At 45.0% G+C, this 14019-nt stretch overlaps 1 protein-coding gene across 1 annotated transcript in view; it reads left to right on the top strand.

The window, feature by feature from the left end:
* RBM33 (RNA binding motif protein 33) overlaps window positions 1-14019 on the top strand; it is a 324419-nt gene that overhangs the window by 68669 nt on the left and 241731 nt on the right. The window contains exons 5-7 of the mRNA XM_070944365.1: window positions 2969-3278; window positions 9161-9277; window positions 13644-13815. Coding sequence (XP_070800466.1) covers window positions 2969-3278; window positions 9161-9277; window positions 13644-13815 — 599 coding nt within the window. The remainder of the gene's footprint in view (window positions 1-2968; window positions 3279-9160; window positions 9278-13643; window positions 13816-14019) is intronic.

Genomic DNA, 14019 nt, shown 5'->3' with positions numbered 1-14019 from the left:
GCTATTATCCTGAGTGTTTATCAAATCATTTTCAATTTTTTGAATTCTATTGTCCAATTTATCTTGAATTTCATCCATTTTAGACTCTAGTAAATTAGTATTTGTATCCAACTGTATCATAAATTCTGAAAAACCATTAACCACTTTTAAAATTTTTCGCTCCAAAAAATCAAACTTAGATTTTACCAATTCTTTAATTTCCTGCTTAAATTTTTCAAGATGCTGATTCACAATCTCATCCCTTCTTTCAATCTCCTCTAAGAGAAATTCTATTATATTAAAATCAGGTTTCTGAGACTGAAGAGTTAAAACTTGTTCCTTTAAATTGTTGGTAGGGGAATCCCCCCCCCCTACTTGTTTATCTGACTTTGTAAGTCTCAGTGCCATGTTTCCGCCCAGGCAGGCTTTGTTAAAAAGAAAAAAAAAAAAACAAGAAAAAAGACTTCTTTCCAGTCTACAACAATATCAAGTCTCCAGGAAAAAAAAGAAAGAAAAACACAGGAGCGAAGTTTTGTCTACAAATGTAGCCAGTGGTATTTATTCCGCTACATTGTAATAATAGAAAACGGAAGGACTTTTCCTTTCTGCCTCTTCTCCAGCTGCTGCAAGCGCCATTTTAAAAGGCTTTTTTCCCCCCCTTTCCTTTCCTCTTTTCTCTTAAGTAATTTTTTTAAAAGATAAGTAAAATACTTGCGGTTCAGTATTACAGATCCAACTCACATTTTCTTTGAGTAATCTGTTAGATTCACAGGCTTGCTCTTGACGCCTGGCTCTGCATTAGCAGAGGTCTCCCAAAGCCCGGAGCAACGGCTGGGGATATGGGGCATCTCATCCGCTCCGTCCCAAAAGAAAAAGAAAAACTTTTGGGACTCTGCAGAGAGTTCTACCCACCCCTGCCGGCTCTATCTCCGTTTCCTCATGGAAACAGAGTTTTTTCGAGCCGCCGTTCCGTTGTGAAGGCGGCTCTAACAGGCAGTGGAAGCTGACGATCCCAAAGGAACGTCTGGCGGCGGCCAGCAGCAAACAGGAAGTGGTTTACTGTCAGCCTTTCGAGTAATGCATCCAAAGAAATCAGAACTCCAAGGCAGGAACATTGCTCAGAGAACATGTTTATTGGACACATATTGGCACAGCCAGTGAAAACCAACTCTAAAAGTTTCCTGTGGTTACCATGTAATTAAAAGAGCAAAGGTTTCCCTCCCCAGGTGTCACAGCTCACATTGTCCAATGAAAGCAGTTGGCAGGCACCCTCGATAACTTCTGCTCCTCCTCCTACTGCTACCTGCTGAGATGGTCTTGGTTCCCATGGGAGAGCACTTTATTTTGTCTACGAGGTGTTCTAGCTATTTCCCCCCCATCCTCCCCCCCCATAGTGTATGGCAACTGAAGCAGCACAAGATGGCTTCAGCCTGGTTTGATTCAGAGTTGACACTAGCTGCATTATTACTGCTGAGCACTAATGTTTTGATGCAGCATAACAAAATTGAAAAAAAGTGAAAGGGGTCTGAATACTTTCTGAATGCACTGTATAGTTGCTTTGATCTCTTCGGTCAAATAGTCCACAATTGGTGATAAATAGTAATATAAATATGCATATTATGAGTTTATAGCATGAAATCAAATTTATTTATTTACCATATTTTTCGGACCATAAGACGCACCTAAATTTAGAAGAAATCAACAGAAAAAAGTTTTTGGCCTCCGTGTGCCCCATTTTTGGGCCTTTTCCAGCCTTTTTTGGCCCATTTTTAAGGTTTTTTTCTGCCCATTTTATAGGCCTTTTTGGCCCGTTTTCGAGGCTTTTTTTGGGCCATTATTGAGGCTTTTTTCAGCCTGTTTTCGAGGCTTTTTTCAGGCCATTTTTTCCCCAAAAAAAAATGACCAAAAAACCCTCGAAAACGGGCTGGAAAAACCCTCGAAAACGGGCTGAAAAAACCCTCAAAAACGGGCTGAAAAAAGCCTTGAAAATGGGTCAAAAAAGCCTCAAAAACGGGCCCAAAGAAGCCTCAAAAATGGCTGAAAAAAGCCTAAAAAATGGGCCAAGAAAGCCTCAAAAATGGGCTGAAAAAAGCCCCGAAAACAGGCCGAAAAAAGGCCTGAAAAAGGCTGAAAAAAGGCCTAAAAATGGGCCGTGTGGAAGCAAAAATACAGCTTGTGGGTGAGCGGGGCTTTGCCAATATTCGGTCTATAAGACACACACACATTTTCACCCCCTTTTGGGAGACAAAAAAGTGCATCTTATAGTTCGAAAAGTACGGTATTTAAGAAAATTTGTATGGCTTCTCAACTCACTCCCAGTGACTCCAGGCAGCGTACAAAGATAGAATTCTCATATAAAAACAATAACATATGATTTCCTCCCCCCCCCCCCGTGACAATTAGTCAAACAAGCCACTTGATGGGCTGCATCCCACTCGGGGTTCCCCAGTCCCACTGGTAAAACCATGTCTTCAGGGCCTTGCGAAAGAGTGTCAAAGTGGGGTAATCTCCATGGGGATGATGTTCCGAAGGGAAGGAGGCACCATGGAGAAGGCCGTTCTTCTTGGTCCCACTAGTTGTACCTCCTTAGGAAAGGGGACCTGCAGCATTCCCTGCCTCCCCTCTGGTAGATCGGATAGATGTGACTGGGAGAAGACAGCCTTTCAAATAACCTGGTCCCAAGCCTTGTAGGTCTTTAAAGGTGACAACCAGCACCTTGAATTGGACCTGGAAGCAAATTGGCAGCCAATGCAGTTCCTGCAGGAGAGGTGACAAGTGCACACCTAGGCCTGCACAAACCCATGTGGGCCGCTGCATTTTGAACCAATTGAAGCTTCTGCATACTTTTCAAAGGGCAGCTCCATGTAGAGTGCATCAATTATTATTTTTTTTTTGTTAATGTGGAGACTATTGCATTCCATGCAAAATCCATGTGCTTAGTATTTAATGTGTTGGTTTAAATTAAAAATCTTTTTTTGCTGTATTGTAGTACTCAAGATGTCACTGTGAGTCTTAATGCTGCATCTAGCATGGTTACATCCTTTGAGCTCTCAGTGAATGCTAATGACCCATCTATTGAACAAGACTCAGAGTATGAACACGGAGAAGATGAAATTGGTTATGACAAATCAGATGTTCCTGAAGAGTATGCAGAGGAGTATTCAGAAGGACAATATGAAGGCCAAGAGGCTGAGTTGACAGAAGACCAAATAGGCTACGGGGAAGATCAGGTTGAAGAAGACAATTATAATGATGAAGTGCTGGATCTTGAAATCAATGAACCTCTAGATGAATTTCCAGTAAGTTTTTTTCTCCTATTTTAGTTTTTGAGATAACATTGCTACATATCAGTGGTGAAATGTAAAATTTGTTACTACCGGTTCTGTGGGCGTGGCTTGGTGGTGGTGGTGGGTAATGTGACTGGGTTGGCATGGCCAACTTTTTTTTTTTTTAACTTTTAAAACCATTTTTTCTACAACCTCTTCGGCCGAAGAGGTTGTAGAAAAAATGCTTTTAAAAGCTTCCGACAATCCCAGCTGAGCTGTGCGATCATCAGAGGCTTTTTTTTTTTACTTTTAAAAGCATTTTTTCGGCTGAAGAGGTTGTAGAAAAAATGCTTTTAAAGATAAAAAAAAGCTTCTGATGATTGCGCGGCTCAGCTGGGCATGGCGGGGGGCAGGGATTTTTGCTACCGGTTCTCTGAACCACCCGCCGCCATTGCTACCGGATTGGGCGATCTGGTCTGAACCGGGAGCATTTTACCCCTGCTACATATGCTTAACTTTTTAGACTGATTTGAAATCTGTTTACCTCCCTTGGGACCAGAGCAAAATTAGACCTATTATCACTGACTGATTTTCTTTATCTAAACTGTGACAAAGTTTGTGTTGAGTTGTAGGTAATGTTCTTTTGTCCTTCTGGAAAGCTGTTGAGAATCATGACCTTGAAGATTGTAACTTTAAGGAAGAAAACAACTTTGTGTGGTGGAGACGGTGCCAATTGTTAGAAGTACTTAATGCAAAAGCATTTAACCAGACTTTAGACAAGATCTGATAAAGTCCTTCGAAGGTGAAAAGATTATTGACCTGTTAAAAGACATCTTTAGGGTGCTAATATTCCAAAGTGAGTGATGTTTTGCTCACTCATTTCCACCCCCTTTTTTTTGTAATTGAGAATTGTCTAAACCTGAATAAATAGAATTGAGGTTACCTTAGAACATGTCAGATATACCGTGTTTCCCTGAAAATAAGACCGGGTCTTATTTTCTTTTAGGCTTGAAAATAACCACTTGGGCTTATTTTCACGGAGGTCTTTTTTTTTTTTTTTTGAGGTGCAGGAGGTGGGGAGCGTGGTCACCTCATTGCTGCTGGGCCTCTTAACCATGGCCCGCGGATCAGCTGAGCCAGCAAGGGCCAGTGAGGCAGAAAGCCATGCGGCCTGTTGGAATCGGCTGCCTCCCTCCCCCAGCCTCTACCCGGCTGCTGCTACTTGAGAAAAGGACAATTCTGGAAGATTGTGGGAAGCGTGTGATTACGGTAGAAGCAAACCACAGCCTGTCCCTTTCAAGCAACAAATGTCTGTGTGTTTGTGTGTGTGAGTGAGAGAGAGAAAGAGAAATGATGGAGGGGAGTAACAAAAATTGCAGGCAACGCTGTTTGAAAGGGTTTCCTCTCCACCGTCTCTCTCTCTCTCTCTCTCTCTCTCACACACACACACACACACACACACACACACACACACACACAATGAGAAACAGCGGAGGGCGACCGGGTAAGGGGACCGACCCTCCCCCGCCTCCAGCTCGGTGCCTGCTCAGGGTGGCGCCCCGAGGCCCGGCCTCTGCGTGGGTGACCCCCGCCCAGCCAATGCAAGAAATGGGCTTGCTTGCAGTGCCTCCTCTCCTGCATGAAGCCAGCTGGGCTTGAACCCCCCCCCCCCCCGAGCATTGGCAGCCAGGATCGGGTCAAAGCCGCCACTGGCCAAGTTCAGCAGGCCAGACTCAAGTGAGCTGGACACACCATGGACGCACCGCTGCCCCCTGAGAGAAGAGCACACCGGAGTCCAAATGCTGGGTCTCGCTGGACTCAGAAGCCAGGGATCCTGCAAGCATCCCGGCTATGTAAAGGCTGCCCAAATCCCCGGGCTCTTCGCAGCTCAAACGCTGTGTGGTTTGTCATACTGGCGCAGCCTCTTGGAGCAGGACCCTGCAAGGCTTTTTGTGGTGTTGCACTTGAGAACGGCAGCACCGCCACGAGCTTCATCACACCAGCGCAGCTGGCATTCTGCCACAACCAGCTGCGCCGGTATGTCGGACCTTGCAGTGATGCCGATCGCAGCGCGCAACACCACAGCAATCCTTGCAGGGTCCTGCTCCAAGAGGCTACGCCAATGTGATGAACCTCACGGCGATGACATCGCTCACACGTGCAACACTACAACAAGCGTTGCAATCCTGGGATATGCTGAAGGCTTGGAATGGAGCCTTTTTGGCGAATGGATTTCCTGCCTGTCATTCTTTCCTCAAGCTCAGCACAGACAGACATCTCAAAAAGGCTCCATCCCGAGCCTTCAGTGTTGCAATCCTGGGATGTGCATCCTTTTCTCAAGCGACATTTGATCGCTTGAAAGGGACAGGCTGCGCCCGGAGAGAAGGAATGAGAGGCAGCTCCTGGCCCTTGCTGGCTCAGCTGATCCGCGGGCCCCGATTAAGCAGCTGAACAGCCATGAGATGACCGGGGAGGGGAAGGGAAGGGCTGCCTCCTGTGCTGGCCACGCCCACCCCTACACTAGGGCTTATTTTTGGGGTAGGGTATATATTAGGCCCACCCAAAAAAAAATCAGGCTAGGGCTTATTTTCGGGGTAGGTCGTATTTTCGGGAAAACACAGTATAATTTGTTTCAGTGTTTTTTCTGCAACGATTGCTCTGAGCTGAAATGAGAATAGATTTATTGCCATTTATTAGAAGTATTTCTCAATTAAAAAAAACTCTGGCAAATGTAAATGGATTTATTAGTCCTTTATCTTTGCTTTAAAACTATGTGTAAATCACATGATAAAATGCTGTATGTTATTCTTAGATGCATAACACATAATAAATGAGAAAGCACATTTCATGGGAAATAACAGGTATTGTATTACTCTGAAATTAGTCATAAATAAAACCCCAAAATCCTACATTTTAAAGGAATTAATATGAGATGTCATATCATGCCATGTAAACTGCTCTGGGAGCAATTTTTATTTTGTGGAGTAGGATATACAGTCAGGTCCAGAAATATTGGGACATCGACACAATTCTAACATCTTTGGCTCTATACACCACCACAATGGAGTTGGAATGAAACAAACACAATGTGCGTTAACTGCAGACTGTCAGCTTTAATTTGAGGGTATGTACATCCAACTCAGGTGAACGGTGTAGGACTTACAGCAGTTTGTATATGTGCCTCCCACTTGTTAAGGGACCAAAAGTAATGGGACAATTGGCTTCTCAGCTGTTCCATGGCCAGGTGTGTGATATTCCCTCATTACCCCAATTACAATGTGCAGATAAAAGGCCCAGAGTTCATTTCAAGTGTGCTATTTGCATTTGGAATCTGTTGCTGTCAACTCTCAAGATGAGATCCAAAGAGCTGTCACTATCAGTGAAGCAAGCCATCATTAGGCTGAAGAAACAAAACAAACCCATCAGAGAGATAGCAAGAACATTAGGCGTGGCCAAAACAACTGTTTGAAACATTCTCAAAAAGAAGGAATGCACCGGTGAGCTCAGCAACACCAAAAGACCTGGGAGACCATAGAAAACAAGTGTGGTGGATGACCGAAGAATTCTTTCCCTGGTGAAGAAAACACCCTTCACAACAGTTGGCCAGATCAAGAACACTCTCCAGGAGGTAGGTGTATGTGTGTCAAAGTCAACAATCAAGAGAAGACTTTACCAGAATGAATACAGAGGGTTCACCACAAGATGTAAACCATTGGTGAGCTTCAAAAACAGGAAGGCCAGATTAGAGTTTGCCAAACAACATCTAACAAAGCCTTCACAGTTCTGGAACAAGATCCTATGGACAGATGAGACCAAGATCAACTTGTACCAGAGTGATGGGAAGAGAAGAGTATGGAGAAGGAAAGGAATTGCTCATGATCCTAAGCATACCACCTCATCAGTGAAGCATGGTGGTGGTAGTGTCATGGCGTGGGCATGTATGGCTGCCAATGGAACTGGTTCTCTTGTATTTATTGATGATGTGACTGCTGACAAAAGCAGCAGGATGAATTCTGAAGTGTTTTGGGCAATATTATCTGCTCACATTCAGCCAAATGCTGCAGAACTCATTGGACGGCGCTTCACAGTGCAGATGGACAATGACCCAAAGCATACTGCAAAAGCAACCAAAGAGTTTTTGAAGGGACAGAAGTGGAATGTTATGCAATGGCCAAGTCAATCACCTGACCTGAATCCCATTGAGCATGCATTTCACTTGCTGAAGACAAAACTGAAGGGAAAATGCCCCAAGAACAAGCAGGAACTGAAGACAGTTGCAGTAGAGGCCTGGCAGAGCATCACCAGGGATGAAACCCAGTGTCTGGTGATGTCTATGCGTTCCAGACTTCAGGCTGTGATTGACTGCAAAGGATTTGCAACCAAGTATTAAGAAGGGAAAGTTTGATTTATGATTATTATTCTGTCCCATTACTTTTGGTCCCTTAACAAGTGGGAGGCACATATGCAAACTGCTGTAAGTCCTACACCGTTCACCTGAGTTGGATGTACATACCCTCAAATTAAAGCTGACAGTCTGCAGTTAACGCACATTGTATTTGTTTCATTCCAACTTCATTGTGGTGGTATATAGAGCCAAAGATGTTAGAATTGTGTCGATGTCCCCAATATTTCTGGACCTGACTGATTTATATGCTTTAAATAAGTAGATGTAATTTTTCCTAGCTTGTTATTTTTTAAAGAACTGCAATAGTTACCGTATTTTTTGGTGTATTAGACCCACTCCCCCCAAAAGTGGGTGGAAATGTCTGTGTGTCTTATAGAGCGAATGTTGCCGAAGCCCCGCCTACCGGCCGGTCCCCACCCCCCAGCAATTTGCCTCCTTGCAGCAAACAGCCTGGTCAGCTTCAGCACAGCCTGATTTAGCACGAGCAGCTGATTGGCGGTTGGATCTGCCTCCCGGAATACCCCCTATCAGCTGTTCCAGGCTGCGGGGAATCGCCGCCGCCCATCACTGCCGCCACCTATCACCGCCTCCATGCGCCCCATTTTTGGCCTCCGCACGTCCCGTTTTTGGTTTGTTCCAGGAGGCACCCATCGCCACCTATCCCTGCTGCCTGAACGGGCCGAAAACAGGACGCGTGGAGGCAAAAAACAGGATGTGCGGAGGGCGAAAATGGGCTGCACGGAGGTGATAGGTGGCGGTGATGGGCGGTGGCAATCCCTGCAGCCTGGAACAGCTGATAGGCGGTATTCCGGGAGGCAGATCCAACTGCCAATCAGCTGCTCATGCTAAACCAGGCTGTGCTGAAGCTGACCAGGCTGTTTGCTGTTTGCTGCAAGGAGGCAAATTGCTGGGAAGCAGAGGCAGATTTTTTTTTCTTGTTTTCCTCCCCAAAAGTTAGGTGCGTCTTATAGTCCAGAGTGTCTTACAGTCCGAAAAATATGGTATGTTATTTTCATGTATTAGAATCTTGGGTTTTTTAATCTTCTAAATTAACTATTGATGTAAAAAGTAAATAGCTACATCATATGGATATAATTTTAAATGTGCTGTTTGGGATTAGTGCAGATCTAGCTCTCAGTTACTTAAACATAGAAGTAATGTTACATTTCACCCTTCATAACCTGTTTATGACCATGTAGATTCCCACTTCTCATCCTAAGTAAGTTTTAGTTGCAACTAGGTATACAGTTGTTGTCATGGTTAGTATTAATTACATTTTCTCTTAAGCACCATTCACTATTTAAATCTGATTAACTAATAAACACTGGTTTACATAAATCTGCTGGAGATGGAAAACCTACAGAAGTATGGAAGTTTGTGACTTCTTTCCAGTCTGTTAATCAGGGCAAACAAGTTGGGAAGATTGCATATATACCAGCCCCTTCTGAATAAATACATTTAGAAACTAAAATTAGTTTAAAAGACAGGCTTCCTTGTGCATTTCTTTCAGGATGAAGATTTTATGCAGTCTTACAGTGAACAGCAAGTAATCAAACAAGAATATGTAGCTGAAGAAGAGTTAGAAGAGGTTGTTGATACCCAGACACCTCCAAATGAGTCAGAAGAGGTACTGCAGAAAAGCTGAAATATTAAAAACAAAACGTTTAAATATTTCAGTTAGAATTTTCAATTTGGTATTTACCCTTGGCATTGTTTTTGTCAATATTTCTATTACTAAAGTTGGTATAAAGAGAAACTATGATCCTATGTTAGCTTTTACAAATATTATATACCAGGATGGTCAACATTCCTGAATGCTCATTTTCAGGGAAAAACTTGAGATAAGAAGATGAGTTTTGTGCATGCTACTCCTGTCTCAGCAGCTTCTCCACTGTTTCTCACTTTTAGCAGCCCTTACAAATACCGTGTTTCCTGGAAAATACGACCTACCCCAAAAGCCCTAGCCTGATTTTTTGGGATGGGCCTAATATAAGCCTTACCCCCCAAAATCCCCCCCCCCGCCTCTGCCCGGCTGCTGGGCCTGCTGCATCTGCTGGCCTCGCCGTCCTGGCTGCGCTGCTCTCAGCAGCCCTGCTGGGCTGCTCCTGCCTGGTGTGGGGCAACTCGGCCCAGATCTCTGGAGCACCTCCCCCACTGCCGGCCTGCCAGGGCCCCCTTCGCCAGCGGTCACGCTGCCCTACGCAAGCTCTGTGGCGGCCCTGCAGTACGGAGGAGGAGATCACCCCTTCCTTCTTTGCATCCCAAAACCCTATCTTCCGTGGCCGCCAAACCCCAGGCCTGCACCCCTCTCGCTGTAGCAAGACACACAAGTCGAATGTTACCCACGGAGTCCTTCCAGTGCAATGCTCTGCTGCACCTTCAGAGCAAACCTCCGCCTTCCCTGTGCAGGATTGCAAGGCTGAAGGGGCAGGGCTGTGCAGGGCTCCCCAAGGAAAGGACAATCGGCAGGAAAATGGGGGGGGGGGAGTTTCCTGCCGAATTTTTTTTTCCATGAGCGGCCACCGGTGGAGCCATGCTGCCTGTGCCGCCTCACCCGCCGTCACCTTTGGGTTGCTGAGTGCCGGCCTGCACGCCTACTTGGTGCTGCAGGAGCTGGGCTACGCTGAGCCCAGCGCTCTTCGGGCCCAGGCGGATGCTGCAGCTCTCTTGCCAGCTTGTACATAAGGTAGCTCCAGCGGGAAGTAGTGGAGGCTGCTGGGTAACTGTCAGGGCTTGGCAGTTGGCTGGGCTGGGCTGGGCGGAAGGCGAGGTGGCTGCAGAGCCACCTCAGGTGAGGCAGACACCAAAGGCGACCAGGGGCAGCCCCATGCCTGCCTCGCACAGCCAGCAAGAGAGCTGCAGGACCCGCCTGGGCCCGAAGAGTGCCGGGCTCAGTGTAGCTGTAAGCCCGGCTCCTGCAGCACCAAATAGGCGTTCAGGCCAGTGCTCAGCAGCCCAAAGGTGGCGGGTGAGGCGGCATATGCAACATGGCTCCACTGGCTGGCAGCCTCTCACAAAGGGGCCCTGGCAGGCCGGTGGTGATCCAGAGGTTTTCGATCTGGGACAACTCGCCCCACACCAGGCAAGAGCTGCCCAGCAGGGTGGCTGAGAGCAGCACTGGCAGGAGGGTGATGAACCCCTGCGGGGCCAGCAGCAGCATGTACAGCCGCTTGGCCAGCACGGTGCCCGCCCTGGCCGAGAAATGTCTCGGCAGCAGCTGGGCCTGCAGGCAGGGCAGGTGGAGGCTGGGGCATGCCAAGAGCTTGGCCCGTTGCAGCCACAGGCAAGCAGACAGTGGGATGGAGAGGGTGGGGCCAGCAGTAACTGTGCTCCCACTCCCATCGGCCCCCGCGCTCGCTGTCTCCTGCATGTCAAAAAAATAAGACCTCACCGAAAATAAGCCCAAAGTGCTTTTTTTTCAAGCCCAAAAGAAAATAAGACTGGGTCTTATTTTTGGGGAAACATGGTAGCAGTGGAGTAATAGAGCTCACTCCAGTCATTAGCCAACTTTCCATTTACTTTTTATATCTGAATTTTCTTAACCCTGTCTATAGTAGTGCTTTTGACAAAAAAAAGAAACCAACACTACTTACTTACTTTCTTCCTTACTCTTCTTTGTGACCAGAAATTCAAAACTGCTTATGAGTACATTAGAGCTAGCTGTGTCACATTGAAGCATCTTTTGCTTGATATAAAGTCCTTGATCTTTTTTCACTTTGTTTTGAGGGAACCAAGTCATCTCTTTCTAGCATTACTTATATGTAGTTGAAGCAGTTTCATTCATCTGCTCACAGTATTGTCATTAATTATTGTTAATCCATAGACAACATGACCTATCTGCTTGCAAGTAGATGTTAAAAACCTCAAGTAACAGCTCAGTTTTGTCTGAGTGACATTTTAGTAAGTCTTTGTTGACAGAGTTTTCTGTTGATAGTTCTCGTTGTCTGCTCACTTTGATTTCCTTCTCCCCTGCACCAAAGGAGAAACAGTCATAGAAGTTAGTGATGAAGCCTAAATCTTGGCCAAATGTGTAATGTAAGTGCTATATATTCTCCATTCCAGAGGAATTCTGATCCTTGACATTTCAAAACTTGTGGATGAACAGATGTCTTGTTAGAAGATAGAGACAAGAAATTTGGAGTGACTTAAGGCAGCCGTCCATGAGAAGACGAGTTATTACCTGAGGAATTCGTTTATTTTTTTGTGATGCATTTATTTTATTTTCCTCTTATGCAAGAGGCTAGCTGCCACTCTTAGCTTTCACTGCCTGTATTTGAGGGAAGGGATTATATTTGGTCTTAAGGTTTTCCTCATACTCGGTTTCTTTTGAAGTCAGGAGTAGGAGCTTTAGCTGAATTGTTTGACAGGCATTTTTTTCTTTATCACCTTAAAATAAGGGCTCATCACCCAAGTTAGAGTTTTCCTTAGAAACCTAGTTGGTTTACGTGGTATTTAAAACCTGCTGTTTTATTCTTAAGTACCTGTGAGGTACTTCTCGCAACAGAAAATACAGAACTCTAGATTGAAAATAAAATTGGGTTTGGAAAAAAATATCTTAAAGGCACCATAACTAATACTTAGCACTGATCTTTTTTTCTTGTTCAATCATTCCTAACAAATTAATTTCAGTAATTTAAGAATGTAGCCTATGCGTATTAAGACAGTAGCTTACATCATTCAAACTGTTTCTGTTCCAAGTAAGAGAATAGTTTAAGGCTTTGAACTGAAAATGCTATACTTCCCCTCTGTTCAAATGTTAATGCTACTACAGTTCCAAGAATTTTATTAACTGATTTTCTATATGGTTATGATTTACTGGAAGGTTATTCAAAAAGAAGAAGTGAGCAGTGAGAAAGATTTCCAAACTTTTGTTAAGAGTTATGGCTGTGATCCTTACTGTAATGGTATATGGCACCAGGTTACCTAAAAGATCACCTTTTTTCAAGAGTCTGTAGTAGTCCAATTCGATCTAGCAGAATGGGCATGCTGCAGATCCTGTCAGCCACCCATAAGGTGGTTTAGCCATAATTGTTATCAGCTGAGTTTAAGCATGTGTTAATTAGATCAGTTCTTTTCCTATTTTATTTTAGTGCATTGGATGCAGAAATTTCACCTAGTACTATAATTTTGAACAATGTGAATTTTAAGAAATGATCGGTATTTTATTATTGCATGGTGAAGTAAACATACAAGCAGTGCAGAGGTGGGTTTCAGCAGGTTCTGACCAGTTCTGGAGAACCGGTAGCGGAAATTTTGAGTAGTTCGGAGAACCAGTAGTAAAAATTCTGACTGGCCCCACCCCCATCTATTCTCTGCCTCCCAAATCCCAGCTGATCGGGAGGAAATGGGGATTTTGCAGTATCCTTCCCCTGGAGTGGGGTGGGAATGGAGATTTTACAGAATCCTTCCCCTGCCACGCCCACCAAACCACGCCCACCAAGCCATGCCATGCCCACCAAGCTACACCCACAGAACCGGTAGTAAAAATTTTTGAAATCCACCACTGAAGCAGTGGTGGGTTTCACATTTTGTTGCCACTGGTTCACCACGTGCACACCTTCCGCACATGCGCCCAGCCTTCCGCGCATACGCTTTGCTTGTACGTGCACCTTCCGCACATGCGCCCGGCCTCAAAACTGTGCCTAAATAGCATGGCATAGAGCTGCGGCTTGTGGGGTGGGCCAGGGTGGGCCGGGGTGGGGTGGGCCGGGGTGGGGTGGGCCGGGGTGGGCCCACCCCCACACACCCCTCACCCCCCCAGTCCCCCACCCCCCATGATCTCCACTACCGGTTCGCCCAAATCAGTACGAACTGGCTGAATACCACCTCTGCATACAAGGGTCATGATTTTAGAGTCATTTAGATACCATATATAGGCAGCGCACATGATGTTACATATGAAGGACTTCCCACACTGATTTAAAGTTTTCTTTTAATTTGAAAGCCTTGTAGATGTGAAGGTCAGTATTCTATTCTGTCCTCCTCTGTTACAGGCTGTTATTGAAAATCTGGAATTTCAAGAAGAGACAAAAGAAGAATCAGATGAGGAGGAGGAAGATGATGAAGAGTCTGGTCGGTTACGTTTCAAAACTGAACGGAAAGAAGGGACAATAATTAGGCTATCAGATGTAACAAGGGAGCGAAGAAACATTCCAGAAACTTTGGGTAAGAGTTTTGAGGAATAGTCAGAAAACTAGATTCTTTTTTGGGTACTGAGTAATAATATAAACATTAAAAATATGAATAATTGTGCACAAGGTGTGAATTATAAGCAGTGAGGATGAAGAGGAAGTAAAATATATGAAGTGAAAACAATGGTAATTTGCAGTTCAAGAGCACCTTTATAGTGTTAAACTGTGTATGGCTAGT

This window comes from Pituophis catenifer, unplaced genomic scaffold (assembly GCF_029215685.1).
Source record: "Pituophis catenifer annectens isolate HBS135680 unplaced genomic scaffold, rPitCat1.0.hap2 SCAF_5, whole genome shotgun sequence".
NCBI lineage: Eukaryota > Metazoa > Chordata > Lepidosauria > Squamata > Colubridae > Pituophis > Pituophis catenifer.
Note: the sequence above shows the minus strand (reverse complement) of the source record. Positions and strands in the feature narration are given on the sequence as shown.